The sequence below is a fragment of the Maniola hyperantus genome, chromosome 2 (genome assembly GCF_902806685.2).
Source record: "Maniola hyperantus chromosome 2, iAphHyp1.2, whole genome shotgun sequence".
In the NCBI taxonomy this organism is placed as follows: Eukaryota; Metazoa; Arthropoda; class Insecta; order Lepidoptera; family Nymphalidae; genus Maniola; species Maniola hyperantus.
In genome coordinates this window covers 9677024-9703576 of record NC_048537.1, presented here as the reverse complement: position 1 = coordinate 9703576, position 26553 = coordinate 9677024, and the positions used below count along the sequence as shown (strand labels likewise).

The window sequence follows — 26553 nt, the reverse complement described above, 5'->3', positions numbered from 1 at the left end:
ATCAAAACAACTATTTAGCCATGCATGACAAATAAAAAACCGGCCGAGTGCGAGTCAGGCTCGCACAACGAGGGTTCCGTACTATAGTCGTATTTTTTCGACATTTTGCACGATAATTAAAAAACTATGATGCACAAAAATAAATAAAAATCTGTTTTAGAATGCACAGGGGAAGCTCTTTCATATGATACCACTTGATATAGTTATTTTGGTGTATTTATGGTGTAAATAGAACGTTAAATATGAAGCTGGTAAGTTTGAAAGGGGCGTCTTAGCCTGCCAAACTATGTTTAATTATATTTTTATCCTATGTTAATAGGACATAATCTATGTATATATTTTTGTTAATTATTAATAAAGACATTTTTCAAACAAACAAAAACAAAACTGTACGACCAATTGCATTTGTGTTTTACAAATATTAATAAAATCCATACTTCCAATCAATCCATATTTTTTACGTAGGTCAAGCCATATCCGTGAAGTATCCGTGTCCGCAATTCAAAAGTTGCATCGACCGACCGCTTGCTTTATTGGTTTTTTTATGAAACGTGACTGCGGGGACGAATGACATTTTAAACTTGTTTCCTGGTAAATAGGTATTATCATATTTTTTGTATCCTCATTTACCTTGAAACATGAGCGGTATTTTAGCGATACGAACGAGAACGGCGACTTGTTTCGCCACACCCGGCCAGGCCTCCTCCGCCGACCAATCAGAAGCCTCCACCGCGGGCTGTAATCAGACTTTCAACACATTAGACTTCGGTCAGCCTTGGATGGATACGAACAATCATTGCATTAATGCAAAGTATGCGTTTTGCAACTTGCAAGGTAAGTACAGACTTTGTATCATGACGATTTTTGTGAAAAGTTTACGTAAGTAATTGATTGGTTTTCAGGTAAGTATAACTTATTTATAAATACGGTTATTGTGTCATTGAGTTTATGTAGTTAGAGAAACAGGTACCCACTTATGGCGTAGGTATCCAATATGACGAGGTAGGTATCTGTTTCTCAGGCATGATTGTCGTCAAACGCAAGCCTATCTCACAATAAAATAAAATAAACATTTTTGGGGTATTACTATATCACTGTACAGTGTACATTTTTATAGTACATTATTAAAATACCTACCAAAGTAGGTGATTCAATTTCTTTAATTTCTTTTTAGGGTTCCGTACCCAAAGAGTAAAACGGGACCCTATTACTAAGACTCCGCTGTCCGTCCGTCTGTCACCAGGCTATATCTCATGTACCGTGATAGTTAGACTGTTGAAATTTTTACAGATGTATTTCTGTTGCTGCTATAACACCAAATAAAAGTATTTAAGAGGGCTCTCATACAACAGACATGATTTTTTTTGCCGTTTTAATAGATATACGGTACGATTTGGTACGGAACCCTTCGTGCGCGAGACCGACTCGCACTTGGCTGGTTTTATATCTTTTGGGAAATGCTAGCCATGAAAACATTAATTAAATAAGTTTCTTGATACTTATTGTCCTTAGAAATTTTCCATCTAAAGCATAACAAGTTAATGTTTATGAAACCATACACGCCTAAGTACTTGGAATTCGCATACGATAAATGCTTGCAATGTGAATCCAGCTCTCGAACATTCGCAGTGGAAATACAAATGTATGGAAAATTTTCCTGTCATGAAATAAACACCAGTTTTTGGATTTCCGATCAATATAGAAAGGCACCTGTACTTTTGGAAATTCGTGGAAATAGGTAAGTATTTTTGACATGTTTTTGAAACTGAATATGGCTGGTTGGTTTCTGTATTGCAAAATTGTATATTGTAAGAAAAACTTGATTTTTAGGGAATCGCAAAAGAAAAAGAATCCTTATGGGATCACTTCTACTATCTAGCTATCAAGACCCATGATCCCAGGAACTACCTACTAACTAAGTACTTACAAAAGTTTTATGTGTAGATAAGTAATTCGATTAGTCTGTTTGTTTAGATACCTACTACCTATATTGACGACCTAATAACCATCCAATCAATATGGCATCTATTTAACATTTGATATAAACAATGAGAATATTCATAATATTGCTCTACCTATAGTACTGCATTGAATATGCATAGCGTTAAGACGTTGTGCACATTAGAATCTTTGAGCACTAATATAATTATTTCATTGTAAGTTTATTTTGTAAAAAAATTCTAACCGTGCTCAGAAATTAAATTTATAAAAAAATCAAAATAGACTTTTTTGGAAAAAAAAATTGCCACAAAAATCTTCCAGTAGTAGGTACTAACTACTACCAATCTAAAAATCTAGTATTTCTAGTGCAAGTTACAACACTAGCTGAGTGAAAGCTTATTGTCTAATATCTAAACCACAGTTAACGGAAACTTGCCTCTAGTACTCCGTTACTCCTTCTTCAAATGTTTCTCCGAATAATGAAAGAAGCTTGACAGTTAAGTATCTAATAGTCATGATAGGCTAGCTATCTGCATACCAAATTTCAGCTCGATCCATCCAGTGATTTGAGCCAGCTGTGCGTTGATAGATCGCTGCGTTGATCTTTTCAGCCAGACAGTCAGATCAGCTTTTCCTTGTATACATATAGATGCGAAAGTGTGTTTTTTGTTGGTTTGTCCTTCAATCACATCACATCAGAGCAATGGATCGACCTGATTTTTTGCATGGGTATGGACAGTGGGGGTATAGTGTAACACGCGGCACAATATAACTTTACGCTTAAAAAATTAAATTTCCAAAGTTATCGCGCTCTTTTTTTTGACCAATACAGGATTTTTAAATTACTTTCTGTTTCATCATAGCCCTTTGATGCCAGCCAGCTTTCACTTGCTTTGGCTAAATTAAATTAATTTATTTTGTATGTTTTATAACGATTTCGGGTAGGTGGGTTTCACAAAAATGGTCTAAAACTAATAACTTTGTTGGCAACGGCCCCCATATTTTTATTGTAAAGATAAAAAAGAGTAAAAAGTTCGTACTCTACTCTATGAACTCTAGACAATTAGATAGGTAGATACATCTCGCATGGTAAGAAAAAAAATCCAGGCTTTTTATGAATACTAGCACCCCTTAAAAATAATTAAATTGAATTTCTATATTCTTCGGTTTTGGGTCAATGTTCTACACCAAATACAAAATTCCAGTTTGGGTTTTCAAATTTCAAAATTTCAGGGTTTGTAACTCGTTTCGTCTGCGCTATAGAGGACAGATAGACAGACAGTAGGGCTCCGTTTTACCATTTGGATACAGAGCCCTAAAAAATTTGGCCCTGCTCTTATCAGGCACTGATAATAAAAACAATGCGAAACATAATCGTATTAATTGATCTGCTAATGTATGTCCGGTTGCCCTATCGTTCCACTTTAAAAACAGTCGGAAAATTCCGCTTGGAATCGAAGACAATTTAGTTTCCATCTACTTGTATTAGACTGTCTCTGATTTATGCTTCTCCATTTGGGACATGCAACATTTCTTGGAGACAGCTGTCTTAGTACATCGTCTACCCGGGCTACTGGAGGGTTGAAAAATTCCAAGGTTTTTTTTTAGAGAACAATTTTCTACATAAGTACCTAATAAATTCGAAGTATACCTTTCAATGTCATAATTTATTATAACACTAGCGATGCCCGCGACGATTTACGTTTTTCAAAAAATCCCACGGGAACTCTTTGATTTGCCGGATAAAAAGTAGCCTAAGTGGTATTCCAGGGTATAATCTATCTCCATTCCAAATTTCAGCCAAATCCGTTCAATAGTTTTTTGCGTGTTTGAGTGAACAAACATCTAACATCCACACTTTCACATTTATATTACTAGCGACCCGACCCGGCTTCGTATGGGTGCAAGGTGATTATACTATACCTATAAACCTTCCTCTTGAATCACTCTATCTATTGGTGAAAACCGCCAATTAAATCCATTTCGTAGTTTAAAAGATCTACGCCGTTCATACATACAGACAGAGCGGGAAGCGACTTTATTTTTTACTATGTAGAGATATTAGGATTGCATCTTTTTTTTTTAACCTATGGTAAAATTGTACCGTAAATTGGTTATTTTGAAAACTATCTAAGAGAATCAGTCGGGCTCGGGCACAATCCCAATGTCGATCACTACGGTGGCAATTTCACTTATTATCGCACAAGCTAAGCAACTTTAAAATATTTATATTGCAACCGACGACCATCGTTATTTAGTAATCTAAGGAATGTGAGCGAGCCGCTCGGCTGGCGACGATAATAACAAAAACCATCGCTTCTCCAGGCTCGGTCTTGTAAACTTGTATGTGTTTGGTCAGATCTTATATATTCAAACAGATTAATTTGAGCCTAGGAATAAACGGATTTGTTCTGTATCGTATTTTTTTCATGTTGCATTCGACGTTTGACGTAGGTACCCTAGTAAAAATAATCTAAATGTTGGCTGTAACCAACTAACGAGCTACTTTAATGGGTCATCCTTATTCAGAAAACTTTAGGGAACAGACTTTTTTCTTCATGTCTTGATTTAATTGCACTAAATAAATAAAAAATTGCATAGACTCCGCAAAGAAGTTACCCGCAACCCTGAGTCCGGCATAACTCGGATATCCTGCATCGATAATACTTTTGTAATGAATTCAGTTTTAATTTAAAAAATCCTCGGATTATTCTAGTGGGTAGAGATGGTGTCAAAAGTAGCTATACGCAAACGTTTACACATGAATAATCCGTGTAATGCCGCCCGATATAAACATGACGCTACCCCATAACCCGATATAAACTGTTCGAGGCCATACTTATTGTTTTTTCTCAAATCCCAAAATTTACTGTGAAATCTAGAGTCTTCAAAGTACGTGATAGGGTTCTACTGTGCACACTCTAGTTGTCTATTTCAGATTAATCAAATAATTATATCAAACTCATCGTATCCTAAATTATAAATAAGTAATTGTCATGCTTGAGGATTTACCAGAGTTTTTAAGCTTATTTCGTGGTTTAACGACATATTGTATTTTTTTATTTTTTTTTTATTCACATACAAGTTAGCCCTTGACTGCAATCTCACCTGGTGGTAAGTGATGATACAGTCTAAGATGATAGCGGGCTAACCTGGAAGGGGCAGTTTTTAGTAAACCCATACCCCTTTGGTTTCTACACGGCATCGTACCGGAACGCTAAATCGCTTGGCGGCACGGCTTTGCCGGTAGGGTGGTAACTAGCCACGGCCGAAGCCTCCCACCAGACCAGAGCTTCTGTAAGTATTGTATAAAACAGGTACATACCACGATTAATTCGGCGATTTTTAACTGCCGATATTTCGACTCAATTGCATGAGTCGTGGTCACGACGGGACTGCAGTGCTGCAAGAGTGCCGGTGTGCCGGACTATGAGTCATGCAACTGAGTCGAAATATCGGCACTTAAAAATCGTGGTATGTACCCGTTTTATACAATACAATATTGGTATATTGTATTGTATAAAACGGGTACATACCACGATTACAATTTAAACTCTGGTGAGTTTAAATTGTAATCTGTCGGTAAACGCAGCCAGTGTACGCAATACGCATCATTCTACGCAGTACCTCCTCGTTTGACACAAATGTGGTGATGCTATTGTGGCGCATTCCCGTATTGTTATTTTTAGCTACCTCGCTGTGTTGTAATAGCTTAGGCCCTAGAACTTACATTGAATATACTTTTTATATACATAGCATACCGAGAATGACTTATTATGTAGTTTTATTCTTGGAATCTTGTAGATATACATTAGATTAACTTTTGAAATAGCTTCTATCTGTTTTTGCAAAGAATCTGTTGACAATATTGAATCTATTTTAAAGTGCGCTCATGGTTCTTGGACTATAAAACCTATAGGGAAGCTGATCTCATTGTAGTCTGAAGGCGATTTTGACCGTCCGTCTTAAAAATTTTTTCGTCAATCATTCGGTACCTTCGTGTCATAGCTCTATGTGTGAAGAGTTTTCCATAACAAATTCATGGCTACTATATTGTACAAATATTTTAAATTAGTCAAGCCTTCACAGAAGTTTGCTTTACATAAGGCATATTGTGTATTTATTAAAAAAATATTTTAAGGCCTTCATAAATAAGTGTGCGACAACAGTTCTAAAATATTTTAAGATGATAGAAAAATCAATAGGTACTCAGTGATAATTTCCCATGGCTGACCCCAATTTCACAAATGGATTCTTGTTGTGTATTTATGAAGTATAAAGTACGATTCTTTTTTACTGATTCATGAAGGTCGTGGATGTCTTAAATTAATAAAACAATCGTCATAGTCTAAAACATAATTGCCAATTCGTGACGATCTACTCAGTAGGTATCTTATAATTTTTATGACAGTCTTTTAGACTTTCATTATCATTCAGAACATTTCACGAGGACGGTATATATGTATCGTAATATACCTAACACATATCGTCTATGGAATAGGTGCGCCCACCCGTGCAATGGCGGAACGGAACAGATCAACTAGAAATAAAATAACTGTAGTAATTGTTTACAGCATTTTGGTATTCATATAACGCATTGCGCATTCACGAGTTTGGTATGCAACTTCAATGAAACCTACTCATAACTGCTTAAATAAATATTAATTGAAGGTTTTAATTCCTCGCGATGATTACCTCGCTGAATAACACGAATTGCTATAATTACAGCGAATTATAAACGTAATTATTGTCTAAGACAGTTGATTAAGAAACTATTATTCGCGGTGCCATCATCTAGCGCAATTGATCATGAGATATTGTTAAATGTCTCATCGTGGCGCCATTAGCAAGAAGTGCTTATTAGAATTTCTGTTGCGTACAATAAGTGGACGTGGTTAAAACCGTGCGCAGTAAGGGTTGCATATATGCATTATTATTTAGGTATATGGTACCTAATTGCATTCGTTAATTGAATAACAACGGCGCAATTACTTACTGAATCACACTAAAATTGTCTGTCCGTCCTGTACCGCTACACCACTACTGTTTACGCTAATCCCTTTTTAGTAAATATATTTTTTTGTGGTCGTTAAAAAGGTGATTTAAATGTACAATGGTACTGGATTCTAACCACAACTAAATTTTTAGAGTACATATTGGCATCCCCTTCCTACAAATATAATATGAAAGGACGATACGGACAGAAAACCCTGTAACATTTTATGATGTATGATGATAATGTACACATTATTTTGCATTTACCATTAATATTTAAACTTTTTAATCAGTTTACACTATACATCAAAGGAAACGAAGGTGCCGTCAACCTTTTTTAAAAATATTTAATAATCGTGTTATCTAATTGGTAGCTGGCGTTCTTTTTATTGTCTGTTTGTATCTCCATAATTCCTTTATCTGATTCGTTGTCATATGCAGTGCTGTTTAACATTGATCGAGGTGTGAATGTAAAAGGCAAACATGTGAGTAGGTACATTCATAAGCTTCGATTATAGATGTTCCAAGGTTTTAATGGACAAGTACTGGGGAGAAAACGCGCGCGAATGATCCATTCGTTGGTGTATCTTCCAGTGGCTCTTAAACATTTTTCACGATTTAAAACTTCACAGTAGCCCGGCGCGGCGCGACGCGTAGTGTGAAATTAGAAGAAATTCTAATTTTGGTAATGTTACCTACTTTTGTGCTTTTAAGTTACGTTGTCTAGGTCCGTAGTTTAATATGTTATGCTTTGTTCGACTTTGATGGAATTTTATCTAATTCGATTGAACATAATAATATGTATCACATACCTATTTACTACAGAAAAGACTAATACTTGTCCGGCGAAGTGAATAAAAAATAGCAAAAGAGTCATATAAAATTATACATTTACCTAAATGGAAATGGATTTTAAGGACAAAAAAATTTAAACCATTCGAATATTACCAAAACTGTTGTGTCTATACAGTGTTGTTCTGTCATAATAATGATTGTGTTTTCAATTTTGAAGTAATAAATAACCTTCTCATTGTTTTCAGTATGGTTTAGCACGACTGTTGAACCTGAATATGTCAGCATACACCAACACACAGGCAACACACTCTTGCACAATTTATAGACCTACACAACACACACTTGACAATAAGTGTATGCATTTAGGTTCGTGTTTATGTGTGAAAGAATATGTAGAGGCGCCTTCGATATTTAATTTACCCTCACATATAGTCTACGACAGGTTTGGCAATGGCAATCGGGGTATGAGGCGGGAGGACGCCCCGCACACCAACACGTCACCCGCGCTCGGCCCGCAACCGGATTAGCGCGGGGGCTGTGCGGGTCTGCGGGCATTCCCTCCAGATGGCCATTTCGACCCGTCGCGTATACTTATACTTGATTATTTGATTATTTGTAAGTGTGAATGCCATACGAGTAGGTACACCGGATACTGAACATTTTTTTACAGAACAGAAATGTGTTATAATTACTAATTAAAGCAACTAATTAGTACCTACTTTTATATTTCTATCGAAATTCCTTCTCCTAATTAACTAGGTATTATATGTACAGCAGAACGCAGGATCTTCCTGCTGATACTAAATGTCTCTTAGAGGTCTCATATAGCACTATAAGTTAGTGGCTTAAAAGCTTCTTATTATGCTTTCTCTATGCTAGGATAACGTGTGCCAATTACCAGTAGATTGACGACAATATATACAATAATTTAACGAGTTAAAAGTAACCTATAAGTGCTTGTATATTGTAATTTTTAAATTCTTCTCAGAATGGTTATGGAATTTAATGAAAAAAGAGCCGTTGATTTGGGTATGTCATACAAGGCACACAACATGCCTCATTTCCATGAAATCCAATTCACTTTGAAATGATTTACACGTGGTAAACTTTGGCAGTAGTATCAACTGATGTTTTAAATTTAAATTAATGTTATTACCAACCGTAGCTACTATAACTTTCCAAACAAACAAATAAATAAAATATTAACTAAAGTATAAAGCCTGTAAATCTAAATATTTATCAAAGTCGCAAATAAAAAATATTCTAATCGGTTTTTAAAATATGTTTTATTTTTCATTTTTTATATATTTTTGTACATCTACTTATTGTATATAAATACTCGTGACCCGCCTCGGCTTCGGATATTTTAATTTCGGTTAATATTATATTTTTGTTATTGTAACTCGTGAACTTTTTTCATATCTCCACGATACATTGTTTTCATACCTGTAACTCTGAGATTTACGCCGTATACACCAGAAAATCTCACACCTGGCCGGATTTTTCCGACTAAACGATTTACCACGTTTTATTAACTCGCTTTTTGTCAGTCTGTTTATTTGTTTTTTTAAATTTAAATTCTCGAATTGAGGTTTCTAGACTTATTCTAGGTTAATTTGCAATTACATGAGCTTTCTCGGTAAAGATTCTAGATTGCTCACAACAAATAACTGTACTCACACCTGACCGATTAGTTATCGCCTGCCTACCTCAATAATTTTAAAATATTTAAAAATACGAAGAAGGGTACCTATTTCCTAATTGAAAGTTTCCTTATTATTTATAATACGAGTATTATTGATCTTGGGAATTGAATAAAATAGCGATCTACGGTTCTATGGTACGGTCTTGGTTATAAATACGAGAGGTATTTTAACTTCGTTCTATTTTTGTTCGCTATCCATAATCATTATTTCTATGTAGGTATAATTGGATGCTGGCGATGATTATAGAGTGTCTATACGTGATTCTTGAAGGTTGTCGCCCTTATGCTATACCTACTGCATCTGGGTAACGGATGTTTTCATGAATAAGTCAAATAGTCTAATTTTAATAGCAAATATTTTTTATAATTTCCAAGACTGCTGCCTACATCTACTTAGATCTTTTTTAGATTCTGATTTCTGCCATCCAGTTTAACTAGGGTAAGTTAAGTAAGGTAAGTAAGTAGCTAAGGGTAAGCGGGTTTATTATTCACACTCATCCCGAAAACCCATCCGGGGTCCTTTTTCAAAGGGTTAAATCTCATTCGCGCCACGTCGCGAGTAGAGTTCCTCTGAAAAAGGACTCCGGTTTGACTAGTCGCCGACTAGTTTCGAACCCATCCGGGGTTACTTCGACTAACCACGTGAGTCCAACCGCTACCTACCTAAATTTATTTTATCTTTCATATTTATTTTTACTCTAGGTCTCCTACGGATCTCCTCATAATATCTGTTTCACGTAGAGAAACTCCAAGCATAGCTCTCTCCATCGCCCGCTGAGTGACTCTGAGCTTTCTTATGAGGCCCATAGTTAGCGATCATGTCTCGGATCCATGTCATCACTGGCAACACGCACTGTTCGAAAACTTTGGTCTTCAAGCACTGAAGCATCATTTTGGACAACATGTCGGATGACATCAGACGAGTCGCAGGGAGCCGCTGGATTTAGGCGGCGCAAGACCGTGGCGTGTGTAAGTCCCTACAAGAGATGACCTATGTCTAGCAGTGGACGTCTATCGGTTGATGATGATGATTTATTTTAAATTTTTCATATTAGAGATGTAGGAGAACATATCTAATGTGAAAAAATGGTTGCGTAAAAGCTTAGGTAGGTACGGCCACGGTGTTAGGAGTCAACTTAGCTTATTACTAAACATTCGGAAACTAAAAGAAAGACCTAGAAGTTTGTCGTAAGCATATCCATGTACAAGCTTACGACAAACGTTACCAAGACGCGGATGTTACCAAGATTTTATGGATTGGATTTTAAGATAAGCTGAGATAGCCGTGTGTGTGGCTAAGACGTCCGCATCCTAATCGGAGGTCGGGGGTTTGATTCCGGGTACGCACTTCCAGCTTTACAGAGTTAGGTATGTGCGTTTTAAGTAATTAAATATCACTTGCTTTTAAAGGTAAAGCGGTGAAAGAAAACATCATGAGGAAATATGCATGCCTGAGAATTCTCCACATTGTTCTCAAAGGTGTGCGAAATCTGCCAATCCGCACTCGGCCAGCGTGGTAGACTATGGCCAAAACCATTCTCAGTCTGCAAGGAGACCCGTGCTCTGTAGTAAGCCGGCGATGGGTTGCTCATGATGATGATGATGAGTGTATGAGAGTTTAGATAGAGTATGAAACTGCACATAACTAGGTATAAAAATACTCGTGTAATATTATCAAATCCTCGCCTACACCTCGGTTCATAAGCTGACATTCGTATTTTACGGCTGTTATGCACCAGTTTCATAAACTACCTACTATCTAGCGCCCTTTTTAACCGACTTCAAAAAAAGGAGGAGGGTCTCAATTCGTCAGAATCTTTTTTTTTTACCCTATTTGATTCATTACTCTATTTTATGCAAGTGATACGTAACAGTAGCTATTCATTTACTATTGTAATATAATTAATGGTAATTAATGCTAATTATACAATAAATTATCTTTGTTATTGCATTGTTGCATCCACAATTATTGTTTGCGAATCTTTTGCGTCTTCAAACGACAACCCGGCTTAGTCTCCGTTATGAATAAAATATTTATCTACAATAATTTATTAAGAGCTCAATTATTATTACGCTGTTTAGTTAAAAATCTTTATAAAATGATAACTAATACTCAGCAGTGTTTATTAAATATTGTTTTTATGATTGTTATACGATTAATGACAATAATGTTATGCTATTATAATTATGACTGTTACAGCATTCTTGAATGTGAAATTGTTTACCAAGTTTATTGCGTTTCGAAATTACGTTTTTTTTTATATAATCGTCAGAAATCCTCCGATTTGTGTCAAAGTTCTTTTTTGGGTATTATTTCTTTATGTCTTTTACTATTTACTAGCTGATTGATCGCGTGGAATTAGGTTTTTTAAAAATCCCGTGGAAACTCTTTGATTTTCCATACACCATTATAAACCAACAAACCAACAAACAAATACACTTTCGCATTTATAATAGGGGTAGTGAGTAGTGACTAGTAGACGAAATATAGGTGTATAATATTAGAAATAAGACAGTAAAAATCTATAACCGGGCAAATGCGAGTCAGACTCGCGCACCGAGGATTCTGTTCTCGGGTATTTTTAAGACATTTTGCACGATAAATCAAAAACTATTATGCATGAAAATAAATAAAAATCTGTTTTAGAATGCACATGTAAAGCCCTTTTATAGTATGATACCCCATTTGGTTTAGTTATCTTACTTTGAAAATTAAAAATTACAATTTAAAACAATTTTTTTGTGACGTTTTTGTTTCAACAAACTTTTTGGATTTTTTCCTTTACTTGTGCTATAAGACCTACCTACCTGCCAAATTTCATGATTCTGGGTCAACGGGAAGTAGCCTACAGGTTTTCTTGACATACACGACAGACAGACAACGGAGTGATCCTATAAGGGTTCCTAGGGTAGGGGTAAGGGTATTCCTATAAGGGTAACCCTTATAGTTTCGCCATGTCCGTCCGTCTGTCCGTCCGTACTCGGTTAATCTCAGACACTATTAGTGCTAGAAATCTGTAATTTGGCATGGGTATAAATATTAATCACGCCGATAAAGTGGTGAAATAAAATTTTGATAAATATTAAATTTAGGGTAGCTCCCCTACATGTAAAGTGGGAAACCCTAAAAATGTTGATTAAAAAAACAACAAATACCTAATTAAAAACTAACAAACAAATTTCAATTTCGTTGCCATGCAAATAAAAAATACAGTGTTACATTATCTAGTACGATGATACAGAAAGCCTTCGTGTGCTAGTCCGACTCGCACTTGACCGGTTTTAAATATTACAAGGTGTGACATTGAGATAAAATACGGATAATGTAATGTCTCCAACAAAAAATATAAAACTTAAAAATGTATTTTGTTGTTTTTTTATGCAGTGTAATTGCGCTAATCAACAAAATTTAAAGTAGAGATAAAAATATGGCTAATTAAAAACATTTCCGCTGGTAAAGTTTCCACTTCCACGGTGAAATAACGTGTTATCGTGGTTTACTATGAAGGTACAAATGATTATCATGAACAAATAATTATTTATTACTAGCTGACCCGGCGAACTTCGTACCCTAACAGTCGATTATTTTTCAGGCAATTTTTTTCTCTCCGTAAGAACCGTTCATCCTCGTACTTCATGGAATATTATAAAAAAAAGAATTAGCGAAATCGGGTCAGCTGTTCTCGAGATTTGCGATCAGCAACACATTTAGCGATTCATTTTTATATTAATAGAGACTCTAGAGAGCCTATAAGAGCCTCGATAGGAGCGGACTGAAAACCGAAAGGTCGCCGGTTTAAATCCCACCCGTTGCACTATTGTCGTACCTACTCCTAGCACAAGCTTTACGGCGGTTAGAGTGACCGGCAAACAACTTGGACCTGGAGCAGCGTAGTGGGAGGAAGTTGGTGAATCCGGGAAGCGAAGGTCGACGTATCTACCAATCGTGTGCACTCGCGCCGACTAATCTACCAATCGCGTGCACTCGCCATTCGCCAGCCAATCACTGTACGCACTCATCCGATCCGAGTCCGTGAAAATACGTTCCTTCTTGTTTTGTATGTGAGCTTACATAATATGTCGTAGATAATCGCTGGTATTCTCACGGATGACGTATAGAATTCGGATGACGGAAGTGCAGTGCGTAATCGCCGTTATGCTTAATGATCGGGGAAAGGGAAATGTTAGTCAGCAATTAACTTGGCTAATAGGTATATCTACTTTTTTTTAAAGAAAAAAAATATTATTTTCAATTTTAAAGTAAGATAACTAGTCTAAGTGGGGTTTCATATGAAAGGGCTTTACCTGTACATTCAAAAACAATTTTTTATTTATTTTTATGCATAATAAATAGTTTTTAATTTATTGTGCAAAATGTCCAAAAAATACCCGAGTACGGAACCCTCGATGCACTAGTCTGACTCGCACTTGGTCGGTTTATTCTTCCTTTTTTTTTCTCGTGAGGAAAATCCATCATGGGTACCACCGGCCACGGGGGTGCACAGTGGTTATCTCGGACTCCTACCGACTAAAAACCTCACGAAGTTCCACCCCACCGCTAACGACGGAGCACAAGGGACCAACAACGCCTCGTTACTCCGCCAGCGGATCTCCGCCACAGCAGACCCACCACTGGGGCACTACGTGTCCCACAGAGGCATGCCGGAACCGTCCAATGCTGGACGTAGATCTCTTGTACTCTCTTCCACTCCCTGCGACACCTGCTCTTTTAATGTCGTCTGCCCATCTAGTTATGAATAAATGAAAAAATTGTTCACAGATGCCTGCCTAAGATGCCAGGGTGAAAGCAAGAAGGACTCATATGGCAAACAAGACTGCGTGGTAGTTTGGGGCGAGTGTAACCACAGCTTCCACTTTTGCTGTATGTCTCTCTGGGTGAAGCAGAACAATCGGTGTCCTCTGTGCCAACAAGAGTGGTCGATACAACGCATGGGCAAGTAGAAGTATTTCGCCAGTTGCCATCTAGCGATATTCGGATCACATACCTCCCATAAGTTACGTTGGTTGAATCTTTCGTACTGTATATATATTTTAATTATTATTAATTCATGCCGTATTCGTAAATAAAAGCTTTTATTTTAAAGCTGCTGTTTTATTATAGAATGAAAGGGACCCACTGCTAATATAAATATATAAAAGGAAAAGCTGATTGACAGCTCAAACTACTGACGCATCGGGCTGAAATTTGGCATGCAGAAATTATGACGTCCTAAAGGGTTTTTGAAAATTCAACCCCTAACAGGATAAAATAGGCGTTTTAAATTTGTGTTGTCCACGCGGACGAAGTGCGGGAATAAGCTTGTAAAGTGATATAATTAATCACGGATGTTTAAACACTCGTAAATCATGCAAAATACCACTCTGTCTCCAGTGTTTACTCTCATATAATTGACTGCATAGCAAACTTGTTTGCTGTTTTCACTGCAATGAACCAACAATGCTATCAATGGAAAGTCATGTCATATTGTGTCTATTGAGGCTATGTTATGTATATTATCCCTACACTTGACACTGACTCTGTGATCAAAATTGATTAGCATGTACATAAATACGAGTAGATACATATAATAAATAGCATGTGATGTAGGAACTAATAATTATTATTTATTCTTATTACATGCGATATCGATAAAACCTTTAACGTCGAAGTAATTTCAATATTTATACACATAAATAAAATTGAATATCGATATCGATTGAATTGAGATATCGAAAAACTAAATAGATATTAAGCTTTTTGACTACCTTCCTGGCGCAGTGATATGGGGTGAGTGGGAAGTCCCGGGCTCGTTTCCCGATAGGATAATTTGCGACTTTATAATCTCTAAAATATTTTTTGTACCGGCAGAGCCGTAGAATCGGAGGTATGGTGTAGTAAAAATGCCATGGGTATCTACCCCTTTCAAATTGCCTGCTTTCACTAATGTACTAAGAGCCCATGAGGGCCAGACCTTTTATAAAAGCTGAAAGTTTCCATGCGCATTGTCTCCAACACAGTGAAGAACGATCAGCAACTATGAAGTTTGGATCATGGTGGCTTTGGCAGGTAACAGGCAATAAAGACGTATAATTTTTTTTGTCAAAGTATAAAGTTTTTTTTTTTTTTCTTCGGATTAGTATCAGAAATCACGTCATGCATTGCCAGACACTTAGTACCGAGGCAACTTCCTGCCAGACACCCTTAAACTTTAATATGTCTTGGAAATATTTCCAACTAGATGATGCCCGCGACTTCGTCCGCGTGGATTTAGGTTTTTAAAAATCCCGTGGGAACTCTTTGATTTTCCGGGATAAAAAGGAGGCTATGTCCTTCCCCGGGATGCAAGCTATATCTGTACAAAATTTCGTCAAAATCGGTACAACAGATGGGCCGTGAAAGGCTAGCAGACAGACAGACACACTTTCGCATGTACTTACAGGCATGCCAAGTCTAGACATTTATTATAATATACAGCAATGTACGGATTAACTTCTTTATTCGTTTTAATACCCAATTTGAATAAATGATTTGAATTTAAATTGTTTCTATAATTATGCACCTACTCTCCGTAGCCAATCATAGTGTTTGGAGAGTCTAACTCGCGGCTAGTTGGAATCACGCGGACTCAGTAAACATGGTTTACGAAGTGCTAACGAAAAGGTGATAACTGGTGTATTCGGGTAATTATTTGCGCAGACTTGTGAAAATAACACATCCTAGGTATAGATATCTAATTCAATCAGTATCGGCCCGTTCATGAAGGCGAACCAAGCAACCACCTAGGCCCTAGGGCGCTAGAATTAGAGGGGAGGGCTGCATGTCGAGGGTATGGGAGCGGGACAGGCGCGTCTCTTCTGTGTGTAGAACCATAGCAATAAAAATTATAAAAAAATAGTTTTCAGACTCGCGCACCGAGCGTTCCGTACTCGGGTATTTTTTTTTTGAAATTTTGCACGACAAATCAAAAACTATTTATCATGCATACAAATAAATAAAAACCGGCCGAGTGCGAGTCAGGCTCGCACAACGAGGGTTCCGTACTATAGTCGTATTTTTTCGACATTTTGCACGATAATTAAAAAACTATGATGCACAAAAATAAATAAAAATCTGTTTTAGAATGCACAGGGGAAGCTCTTTCATATGATACCACTTGATATAGTTATTTTGGTGTATTTATGGTGTAAATAGAACGTTAAATATGAAGCTGGTAAGTTTGAAAGGGGCGTCTTAGCCTGCCAAACTATGTTTAATTATATTTTTATCCTATGTTAATAGGACATAATCTATGTATATATTTTTGTTAATTATTAATAAAGACATTTTTCAAACAAACAAAAACAAAACTGTACGACCAATTGCATTTGTGTTTTACAAATATTAATAAAATCCATACTTCCAATCAATCCATATTTTTTTACGTAGGTCAAGCCATATCCGTGAAGTATCCGTGTCCGCAATTCAAAAGTTGCATCGACCGACCGCTTGCTTTATTGGTTTTTTTATGAAACGTGACTGCGGGGACGAATGACATTTTAAACTTGTTTCCTGGTAAATAGGTATTATCATATTTTTTGTATCCTCATTTACCTTGAAACATGAGCGGTATTTTAGCGATACGAACGAGAACGGCGACTTGTTTCGCCACACCCGGCCAGGCCTCCTCCGCCGACCAATCAGAAGCCTCCACCGCGGGCTGTAATCAGACTTTCAACACATTAGACTTCGGTCAGCCTTGGATGGATACGAACAATCATTGCATTAATGCAAAGTATGCGTTATTGCAACTTGCAAGGTAAGTACAGACTTTGTATCATGACGATTTTTGTGAAAAGTTTACGTAAGTAATTGATTGGTTTTCAGGTAAGTAAGTATAACTTATTTATAAATACGGTTATTGTGTCATTGAGTTTATGTAGTTAGAGAAACAGGTACCCACTTATGGCGTAGGTATCCAATATGACGAGGTAGGTATCTGTTTCTCAGGCATGATTGTCGTCAAACGCAAGCCTATCTCACAATAAAATAAAATAAACATTTTTGGGGTATTACTATATCACTGTACAGTGTACATTTTTATAGTACATTATTAATAAATACCTACCAAAGTAGGTGATTCAATTTCTTTAATTTCTTTTTAGGGTTCCGTACCCAAAGAGTAAAACGGGACCCTATTACTAAGACTCCGCTGTCCGTCCGTCTGTCACCAGGCTATATCTCATGTACCGTGATAGTTAGACTGTTGAAATTTTTACAGATGTATTTCTGTTGCTGCTATAACACCAAATAAAAGTATTTAAGAGGGCTCTCATACAACAGACATGATTTTTTTTGCCGTTTTAATAGATATACGGTACGATTTGGTACGGAACCCTTCGTGCGCGAGACCGACTCGCACTTGGCTGGTTTTATATCTTTTGGGAAATGCTAGCCATGAAAACATTAATTAAATAAGTTTCTTGATACTTATTGTCCTTAGAAATTTTCCATCTAAAGCATAACAAGTTAATGTTTATGAAACCATACACGCCTAAGTACTTGGAATTCGCATACGATGAATGCTTGCAATGTGAATCCAGCTCTCGAACATTCGCAGTGGAAATACAAATGTATGGAAAATTTTCCTGTCATGAAATAAACACCAGTTTTTGGATTTCCGATCAATATAGAAAGGCACCTGTACTTTTGGAAATTCGTGGAAATAGGTAAGTATTTTTGACATGTTTGTTGAAACTGAATATGGCTGGTTGGTTTCTGTATTGCAAAATTGTATAGTTGTAAGAAAAACTTGATTTTTAGGGAATCGCAAAAGAAAAAGAATCCTTATGGGATCACTTCTACTATCTAGCTATCAAGACCCATGATCCCAGGAACTACCTACTAACTAAGTACTTACAAAAGTTTTATGTGTAGATAAGTAATTCGATTAGTCTGTTTGTTTAGATACCTACTACCTTATATTGACGACCTAATAACCATCCAATCAATATGGCATCTATTTAACATTTGATATAAACAATGAGAATATTCATAATATTGCTCTACCTATAGTACTGCATTGAATATGCATAGCGTTAAGACGTTGTGCACATTAGAATCTTTGAGCACTAATATAATTATTTCATTGTAAGTTTATTTTGTAAAAAAATTCTAACCGTGCTCAGAAATTAAATTTATAAAAAAATCAAAATAGACTTTTTTGGAAAAAAAAATTGCCACAAAAATCTTCCAGTAGTAGGTACTAACTACTACCAATCTAAAAATCTAGTATTTCTAGTGCAAGTTACAACACTAGCTGAGTGAAAGCTTATTGTCTAATATCTAAACCACAGTTAACGGAAACTTGCCTCTAGTACTCCGTTACTCCTTCTTCAAATGTTTCTCCGAATAATGAAAGAAGCTTGACAGTTAAGTATCTAATAGTCATGATAGGCTAGCTATCTGCATACCAAATTTCAGCTCGATCCATCCAGTGATTTGAGCCAGCTGTGCGTTGATAGATCGCTGCGTTGATCTTTTCAGCCAGACAGTCAGATCAGCTTTTCCTTGTATACATATAGATGCGAAAGTGTGTTTTTTGTTGGTTTGTCCTTCAATCACATCACATCAGAGCAATGGATCGACGTGATTTTTTGCATGGGTATGGACAGTGGGGGTATAGTGTAACACGCGGCACAATATAACTTTACGCTTAAAAAATTAAATTTCCAAAGTTATCGCGCTCTTTTTTTTGACCAATACAGGATTTTTAAATTACTTTCTGTTTCATCATAGCCCTTTGATGCCAGCCAGCTTTCACTTGCTTTGGCTAAATTAAATTAATTTATTTTGTATGTTTTATAACGATTTCGGGTAGGTGGGTTTCACAAAAATGGTCTAAAACTAATAACTTTGTTGGCAACGGCCCCCATATTTTTATTGTAAAGATAAAAAAGAGTAAAAAGTATGTTCGTACTCTACTCTATGAACTCTAGACAATTAGATAGGTAGATACATCTCGCATGGTAAGAAAAAAATATCCAGGCTTTTTATGAATACTAGCACCCCTTAAAAATAATTAAATTGAATTTCTAATTCATTATTCGGTTTTGGGTCAATGTTCTACACCAAATACAAAAATTTCAGGTTTGTAACTCGTTTCGTCTGCGATATAGAGGACAGATAGACAGACAGTAGGGCTCCGTTTTACCATTTGGATACAGAGCCCTAAAAATTTGGCCCTGCTCTTATCAAGGCACTGATAATAAAACAATGCGAAACATAATCGTATTAATTGATCTGCTAATGTACGGTTGCCCTAATTCGTTCCACTTTAAAAACAGTCGGAAAATTCCGCTTGGAATCGAAGACAATTAGTTCCATCTACTTGTATTAGACTGTCTCTTGATTTATCTTCTCCATTTGACATGCAACATTTCTTGGAGACAGCTGTCTTACATCGTCTAACCGGGCTACTGAGGGTTGAAAAATTCCAAGGTTTTTTTTTAGAGAACAATTTTCTACATAAGTACCTAATAAATTCGAAGTATACCTTTCAATGTCATAATTTATTATAAACACTAGCTGATGCCCGCGACGATTTACGTTTTTCAAAATCCCACGGGAACTCTTTGATTTGCCGAGATAAAAAGTAGCCTAAGTGGTATTCCAGGGTATAATCTATCTCCATTCCAAATTTCAGCCAAATCCGTTCAATAGTTTTTGCGTGTTTGAGTAACAAACATCTAAACATCCACACTTTCACATTTATAATATTACTAGCGACCCGACCCGGCTTCGTATGGGTGCAAGGTGATTATACTATACCTATAAACCTTCCTCTTGAATCACTCTATCTATTGGTGAAAACCGCATTAAAATCCATTTCGTAGTTTAAAAGATCTACGCGTTCATACATACAGACAGAGCGGGAAGCGACTTTATTTTTTACTATGTAGAGATATTAGGATTGCATACTTTTTTTTTTAACCTATGGTCACAGGTGCCTGTCACTATGCCGCACAATTATTAGTACCTACCTGTCTAGGTATTTTGTGCATTAAATTATGTGAGTATAAACAAAACGTGAGACTAAAAAGCTGTTAACCTTTAAAAAGCTATGGAAACAAAAATAAAGCCTCAAGTTTTCATTAGGTACATAAATAATAATATACCTACCTAATATATAAATTTTTCAAAGATAATGGAATGTATTGGACCGAGCCGACGACGCATCGACGGACGTGACGATATAATACCTAATGTAAGATACTTACTTATACATACTTATATCGTCGACGTGACGATATAGTTAAAATTCTCAAGACGGCAGCGGAGCATGGATGGATGAGAGAAAGTAGGTTGGTATATTAATTACTAGCAGTTGCCCGCGACTTCGTCCGCGTAAAATTTCTGGTTTCTCATGAGATCTGAAATTTTCCCGCTGCAAAAGGCCTCACATACCTATTCACTCAGGAACCCAGAATACCTAAATGCAAATTTTTAGGGTTCCGTACCTCAAAAGGAAAAACGGAACCCTTATAGGATCACTTTGTTGTCTGTCTGTCTGTCTGTCTGTCAAGAAACCTACAGGGTACTTCCCGTTGACCTAGAATCATGAAATTTGGCAGGTAGGTAGATCTTATAGCTGACATTTGGGGAAAAATCTGAAAACCGTGAACTTAGGGTTAGATCACACAAAAAAAATTAAATTGTGGTCATGAACTAATAATTAGTATTTTCAACTTTCGAAGTGAATGACTATATCAAGTGGGGTATCATATTATGAAAGGTCTTCACCTGTGCATTCTAAAACAGATTTTTATTTATTTTTATGCATCATAGTTTTTGAATTATCGTGCAAAATGTCGAAAAAATACGACTGTAGTACGGAACCCTCATTGCGCGAGCCTGACTCGCACTTGGCCAGTTTTTTATATCTCTAACTTCAAAAACACAGGATTTTCATTTAACTTTTCAACCGCCATTTCACCCCCTTAGGGGGAGAATTTAGTTAGATCCTTTATTATCTGATACCTACCCCCTAGAAAGAACCTACGTTTCAAACAAGTAAAAATAACAATAGTTAAAACTTTTCTGTAAAAACTTTTCCCGCCTATTTTACCACCCTTAAGGGGGGAATTTCCCAAATTGACTTATAAAGATTTTTATTATTTAAAGCTAATAACCTATATGTCGATTTTCACGTCTCTAACTTCAAAAACATAGGACTTTCATACAACCTTCCACCCCCCCTTTCACCCCTTTAGGGGGGGATGTTCTCAAAACCGCTTCTTAGCTGACACCTACATCCTAGAAGGAACCTACCTTCCAAATTCCAAGTTTGTAGGCTTTATAGTTCCTGAGATTTCGTGATTAGTCAGTGAGTGAGTGAGTGAGTGGTATTTCTCTTTTATATATTTAGATTAAGTATCTGACAATATCCACAGGCTGGATGGTGATTAATCAGCTGTATTAATTCATAAGAATAGCAAATTACTCGTAAAACTGTGATAATAGCATGGCCCTAGCTATTTATTAGCTTGGTCCAAACTCCTAGTTCATCTCCAATTCTTTGGTATATTAGGGTAGCTAATACCTATGTACTCTTGTTTCTAGCCATATTGTCTAGCACAAGCTTTACAATTTTGTTGGAACTTGGGGAATGAAGAGGGGCTAAATGTAGGTAATAATAGTCATTTACCAAGTATATTCTATCTACCCTATGACAGTTCGTTTATGAAATTCCTGCGAAGAATTTATAAATTTTTCAAATGTTCTATTTTTTTATTTTTATTTTTATTCAGATACAAGTTAGCCCTTGACTGCAATCTCACCTGATGGTAAGTGACGATGCAGTCTAAGGCTAACCTGGAAGGAGTATGGCAGTTTTTATTAAACCCATACACCTCTGGTTTCTACACGGCATCGTACCGGAACGCTAAATCGCTTGGCGGCACGGCTTTGCCGGTAGGCCGAGCCGGCCGAGGCCTCCCACCAGACCAGACCAGAAAGGACATCGCCCGTGAACGGGCCCTCTTTTGTGGCGTCGTGTCAAAACTTAAATTTTTTTTTTAAAATGTGTTATTTTTTTACGATTATGTTTTATAACGACTTTTTTTCACTCTATTATTGAAAATATCCACAATTACAGTTAGAATCGGAAACATGCATTTATTTTGAAGAAGTATTAATTAAATATAACCTCAATATCAGCAATATAAAAAATAAGATTTCTTCATAACCAGGGTGAATAAATAGAAATGGTTTGCAGAATATAAAGAGTTAATTATTTGTCTACAAAATAAAATTAAAACCATGGTGACATAACAATTATATTAGGGGGGCCCAAAGCTCCTAAGAAAATGGGCAATCTCTTTTAGAAATTATAAAATTCCAAATCCCTGCCAGGAATCGAACCCGGGACCTCCCTCTAATAAGACCACAGCGCTTACCACTGCGCTAGGGAGGTTGTCAATTTTTTCATAATAGCAGAGATTTCGTAAGCTTGAGTCGAAATTCGAAAAAGTCAACAGCCCGAAAAGCACACATTCGTATAATTATAATATTGGTTTGGTATGGAAATCCTATTCACAAAGATATATTTCGTTGACACTGGTATTGACAGGTAAGGAAAAATGTGGTCAGCAGATGTGCTGAGGTCGATGACGTCAATGTTAGAAAGTGGTTCGCAATAACACAATAACAGATGTCTATGTGGCGCGACTCATGGAGGTGTGGCCGTGCACGTACATATTTCGATAATCACGCAACGGCCAACGCGACGACGCACGACGCGCGACTATGCAGTTGGCAACGGGCCGATGTTACCCTGATAAGTCCATATCACACACTCTCAAACATGCTTCATAGACATCAATGGTAGACATTGCATCAGAAATGTTTGTGGGATGTAGTCACGCTATCTTAATTTAACTAATTTATTAAATAGGTTAAACTTGTCATTATCCATGGTAGAGCCGTGCAGATCATATATGCGGATAGATTGACTGTAATATTCAGGTTTAGTTTCATTCAAAAAGAAACAAACTACTAGGTACATTTCAGCGTTTATTAAGAGGCGTACTCGGGTTTTAGTTTAGAATTTTATCTTATTTCCTTATACCTATCACTCACGTCTCTCTCGTTTTACGTACTTAATTAAGTAGTGCGTGAGCAGATGCCTATATTCTATCCTGTACCTACGTCCTACTTGCTTATCACATAACCACATAGATGTCCCGTGCAAAACATCCTCTTTGGCATTCCCAGTTATAATATAGGCTGCGTATGTTAAAATTCTGTTATTTGGCACGCTGTTGTATAAGAATTACACTATTTTCCATTTGTGAGTCAAGCTGCTCTGGCGTCCGCTGATTGGTCTGATGCACCAAGCCCCCTCACGTCATACTTGCATCACGTTGCTACACTACAATAGTACCTACCTTGTGATTGTACTACACTAAGTACGACACATGTATGTACGTTAACACGGTTAGTAATTGCCGGAATATTAGGAAGGTGTGCAAAATTAAAAAGATTCAAAAATCTTCTGTTCATAAATTATGTAGCACCTATCTTAAGTACCTATATTTAGTTAATTACATTAATTATAAAGACAAAGAAACCAAACACGTTTTTATATCAGCGCGTCAGATGTCCTTGAATTTATTTTTAAAATTTCAATCCTACTTTCATGCATACAACTGCAAGGAAATCAAGTAGAGAAGGTTCAGAGGCTCAATGGTCTTATACAATGGTACTATTGATGCTGACATCAAACATAGAATAAACACAGGATGGACTTGTAGGGAACTTTCTGGATTAATGTGCCATCAACCGTCAACGGATGCCTATTCGTAAGCTATTCGTATTAAAGGTAAAGTTTATAAGACCGCTGTTCGTCCTGCTCTAATCTACGGCTCGGAGCGTTGGTCTCTAAAGAAAACCCAGGTCTCTAGGCTGCACGTAGCTGAAATGAAAATGCTGAGATAGGCAGGTGGAATTACCTTACTTGATAAGGTACAAAATAGGCATATTCTGGGCACCTTTAAAGTAGAAGATAAACTCTTGGAGAGACGCCTGCGGTGGTACGGTCATGTTATGAGAAGAGCAGAGATTCACATGACCAGAAGTGTAATCAATGTTAGCGCTGGACCCAGACGACGGGGAATACCTCGACAAAGCTGGATGTCACTCACTGAAAATTGACCCAATGACGACCCAAAATAGAACAAGTTGGAGAAATATGGTTAGGAGAGCCGACCATGGGAAACTTAACATGGGAAAAGGCTATGCCATATATATATCTATTTTACCCCCTTAGGGGTTGAATTTTCAAAAATCCTTCCTTAGCGGATGTCTACATCATAATAGCTATCTGCATGCCGAATTTCAGCCCGATCCGTCCTGTAGTTTGAGCTGTGCATTGATAGGTCAGTCAGTCAGTCAGTTTCATTTTATATATTTAGATTCTGCCGTGAATATGCGTCACCTGAGTCCTGACCCCGACCGTTGAAGTCATTCTTCAATTTTTGGACCATATTTTACCCTTAAATATTTTTGTTTGCAATGCATGTTGGGTGTGACTCTGGTCACGTGCACCGCCGCTTGGAATAGGGGTCAATTGGTACGAAAAGTGCACAAAATCTTGATGGACAGTAATAAAGAATTATTATTAAACATGAGACGACCTGCGTCGACAGTTTTGACGTCATTGATTTAGTATTTATTGATGTTGTATAAGTTACCAAGGTCAAAAATGATTAAATTTATGTTCTCAATATCCAATAGGCTAGTTTGTAACTAACTCGCTACCTATGTAGGTAACTTTTTCGTTCCTCATGTGCGTATTTTGGGCCTTTATAGGTAGGTACCTACCTAGTTTTTAGGATGGCCGAGCACTGCACCGTTTAGTTTTCTGTGTTTTGGAATCACAAAAACTTGCTTTTTTAATACCTACCTACTTACTTATTTCATAAAAATTGAATATTTCAATTAAATTAATTTAAGTTTTAATAGTTTGTTATGGGTTGTAATTCTATGGCCTGAAATAAAATTTTATTATTTATTTTATTATCTATCTACTGAATAATACAGGTAATACAGGTATATAGGTACCTACCATTATTTTGATGAATATTAGGTACACAATAATTTACTTTACAGTTGCCAACATATTCGTTATAGTTCGTATAGGTAGATTAAAAGGTCTGTGTAGGTAGTACCTACCTAAATCAAATAAGTTTTCCTTTACCTACATAGAGTTATCTCCACATCACTGTTTACCTACGTTCCAATAAAAATCTCCATGCAAATTTAGGTAGCGTACCTACTTACTTATCTCGGAAAATTTTATTAGGTAGGTACCACGAATTGCAAACTGCTAAATTGCGATGTGACTCAATCGATGAAAATAAAACGAACGCGTGTAAATTTCAAAAATCAAACAACCATTATAATAAGACGTGTTAAATATAATGACCATGTAAAATTGAGTCGAGTGTCGTTACAGTCAAATGTTTTTTACATGTGCATAATGCATTCAACGATCACTGACGACCTCCAAGATAAACACAAGCAAAGCATTTGTCCCACACATTCAAAGATGGTAGGCGTGTTCGCATACGTACACGCGATTGATTGTAGCTACAGGGGAAAACACAGCGGCGTTTGCGCATGTATGCTGGTTGAAGAATGCGATTCGTTTGCAAAGGCGCCAGCAGCCACGTACGCCGGTCACCTGACTGTCTCGGTTACAGAATCCCTAGAACCAAAACGTCACCCCTGGAAAGCATTTCAGGCAAAAATGTACTTTATGCCCACAGCAATAACACGAACAATCGAATCCAACAATTTTCTGGTAGTAGTCCACTGAATCTTGGTTAAAGGAATGATGATTTTCCAGTTAAGATTTGTATTGCTATGTCTCATCACATTATTCAGTACCATAATTCGACTTAGTTATTCTATGCTATAAAAAGCTAGACGGGCATGGTAGGTATAAAAATGGATAAAAATAAAAAACGTCGCTCAGTCGGGCTCCTTTTTTTACTATCTTTCTTTTGTACAGTAAATTAGTAAGTACATTTATATCAAGTTTCTTTGATAACCTATTGTATCTACTCGTATGTTGATG

The 26553-nt window shown here is 36.7% G+C and overlaps 1 protein-coding gene across 1 annotated transcript; it reads left to right on the top strand.

Annotated features, from left to right (window-relative positions):
- The first annotated feature begins 638 nt into the window (after positions 1-638).
- LOC138403640 (anaphase-promoting complex subunit 11-like) lies at positions 639-14398 on the top strand. Its single transcript, XM_069504998.1, has 2 exons — positions 639-834; positions 14217-14398. The coding sequence occupies exons 1-2, from the start codon at positions 639-641 to the stop codon at positions 14396-14398; spliced, it is 378 nt and encodes a 125-aa protein (XP_069361099.1).
- The last annotated feature ends 12155 nt before the right edge of the window (positions 14399-26553 follow it).

Excerpts from the sequence above, each read along its gene's own strand:
- LOC138403640 (XM_069504998.1), top strand. The coding sequence starts at position 639 with ATGAGCGGTATTTTAGCGATACGAACGAGAACGGCGACTTGTTTCGCC. Across the intron at positions 835-14,216 it reads TGCGTTTTGCAACTTGCAAG|ATGCCTGCCTAAGATGCCAG; the intron begins GTAAGTACAGAC and ends AATTGTTCACAG.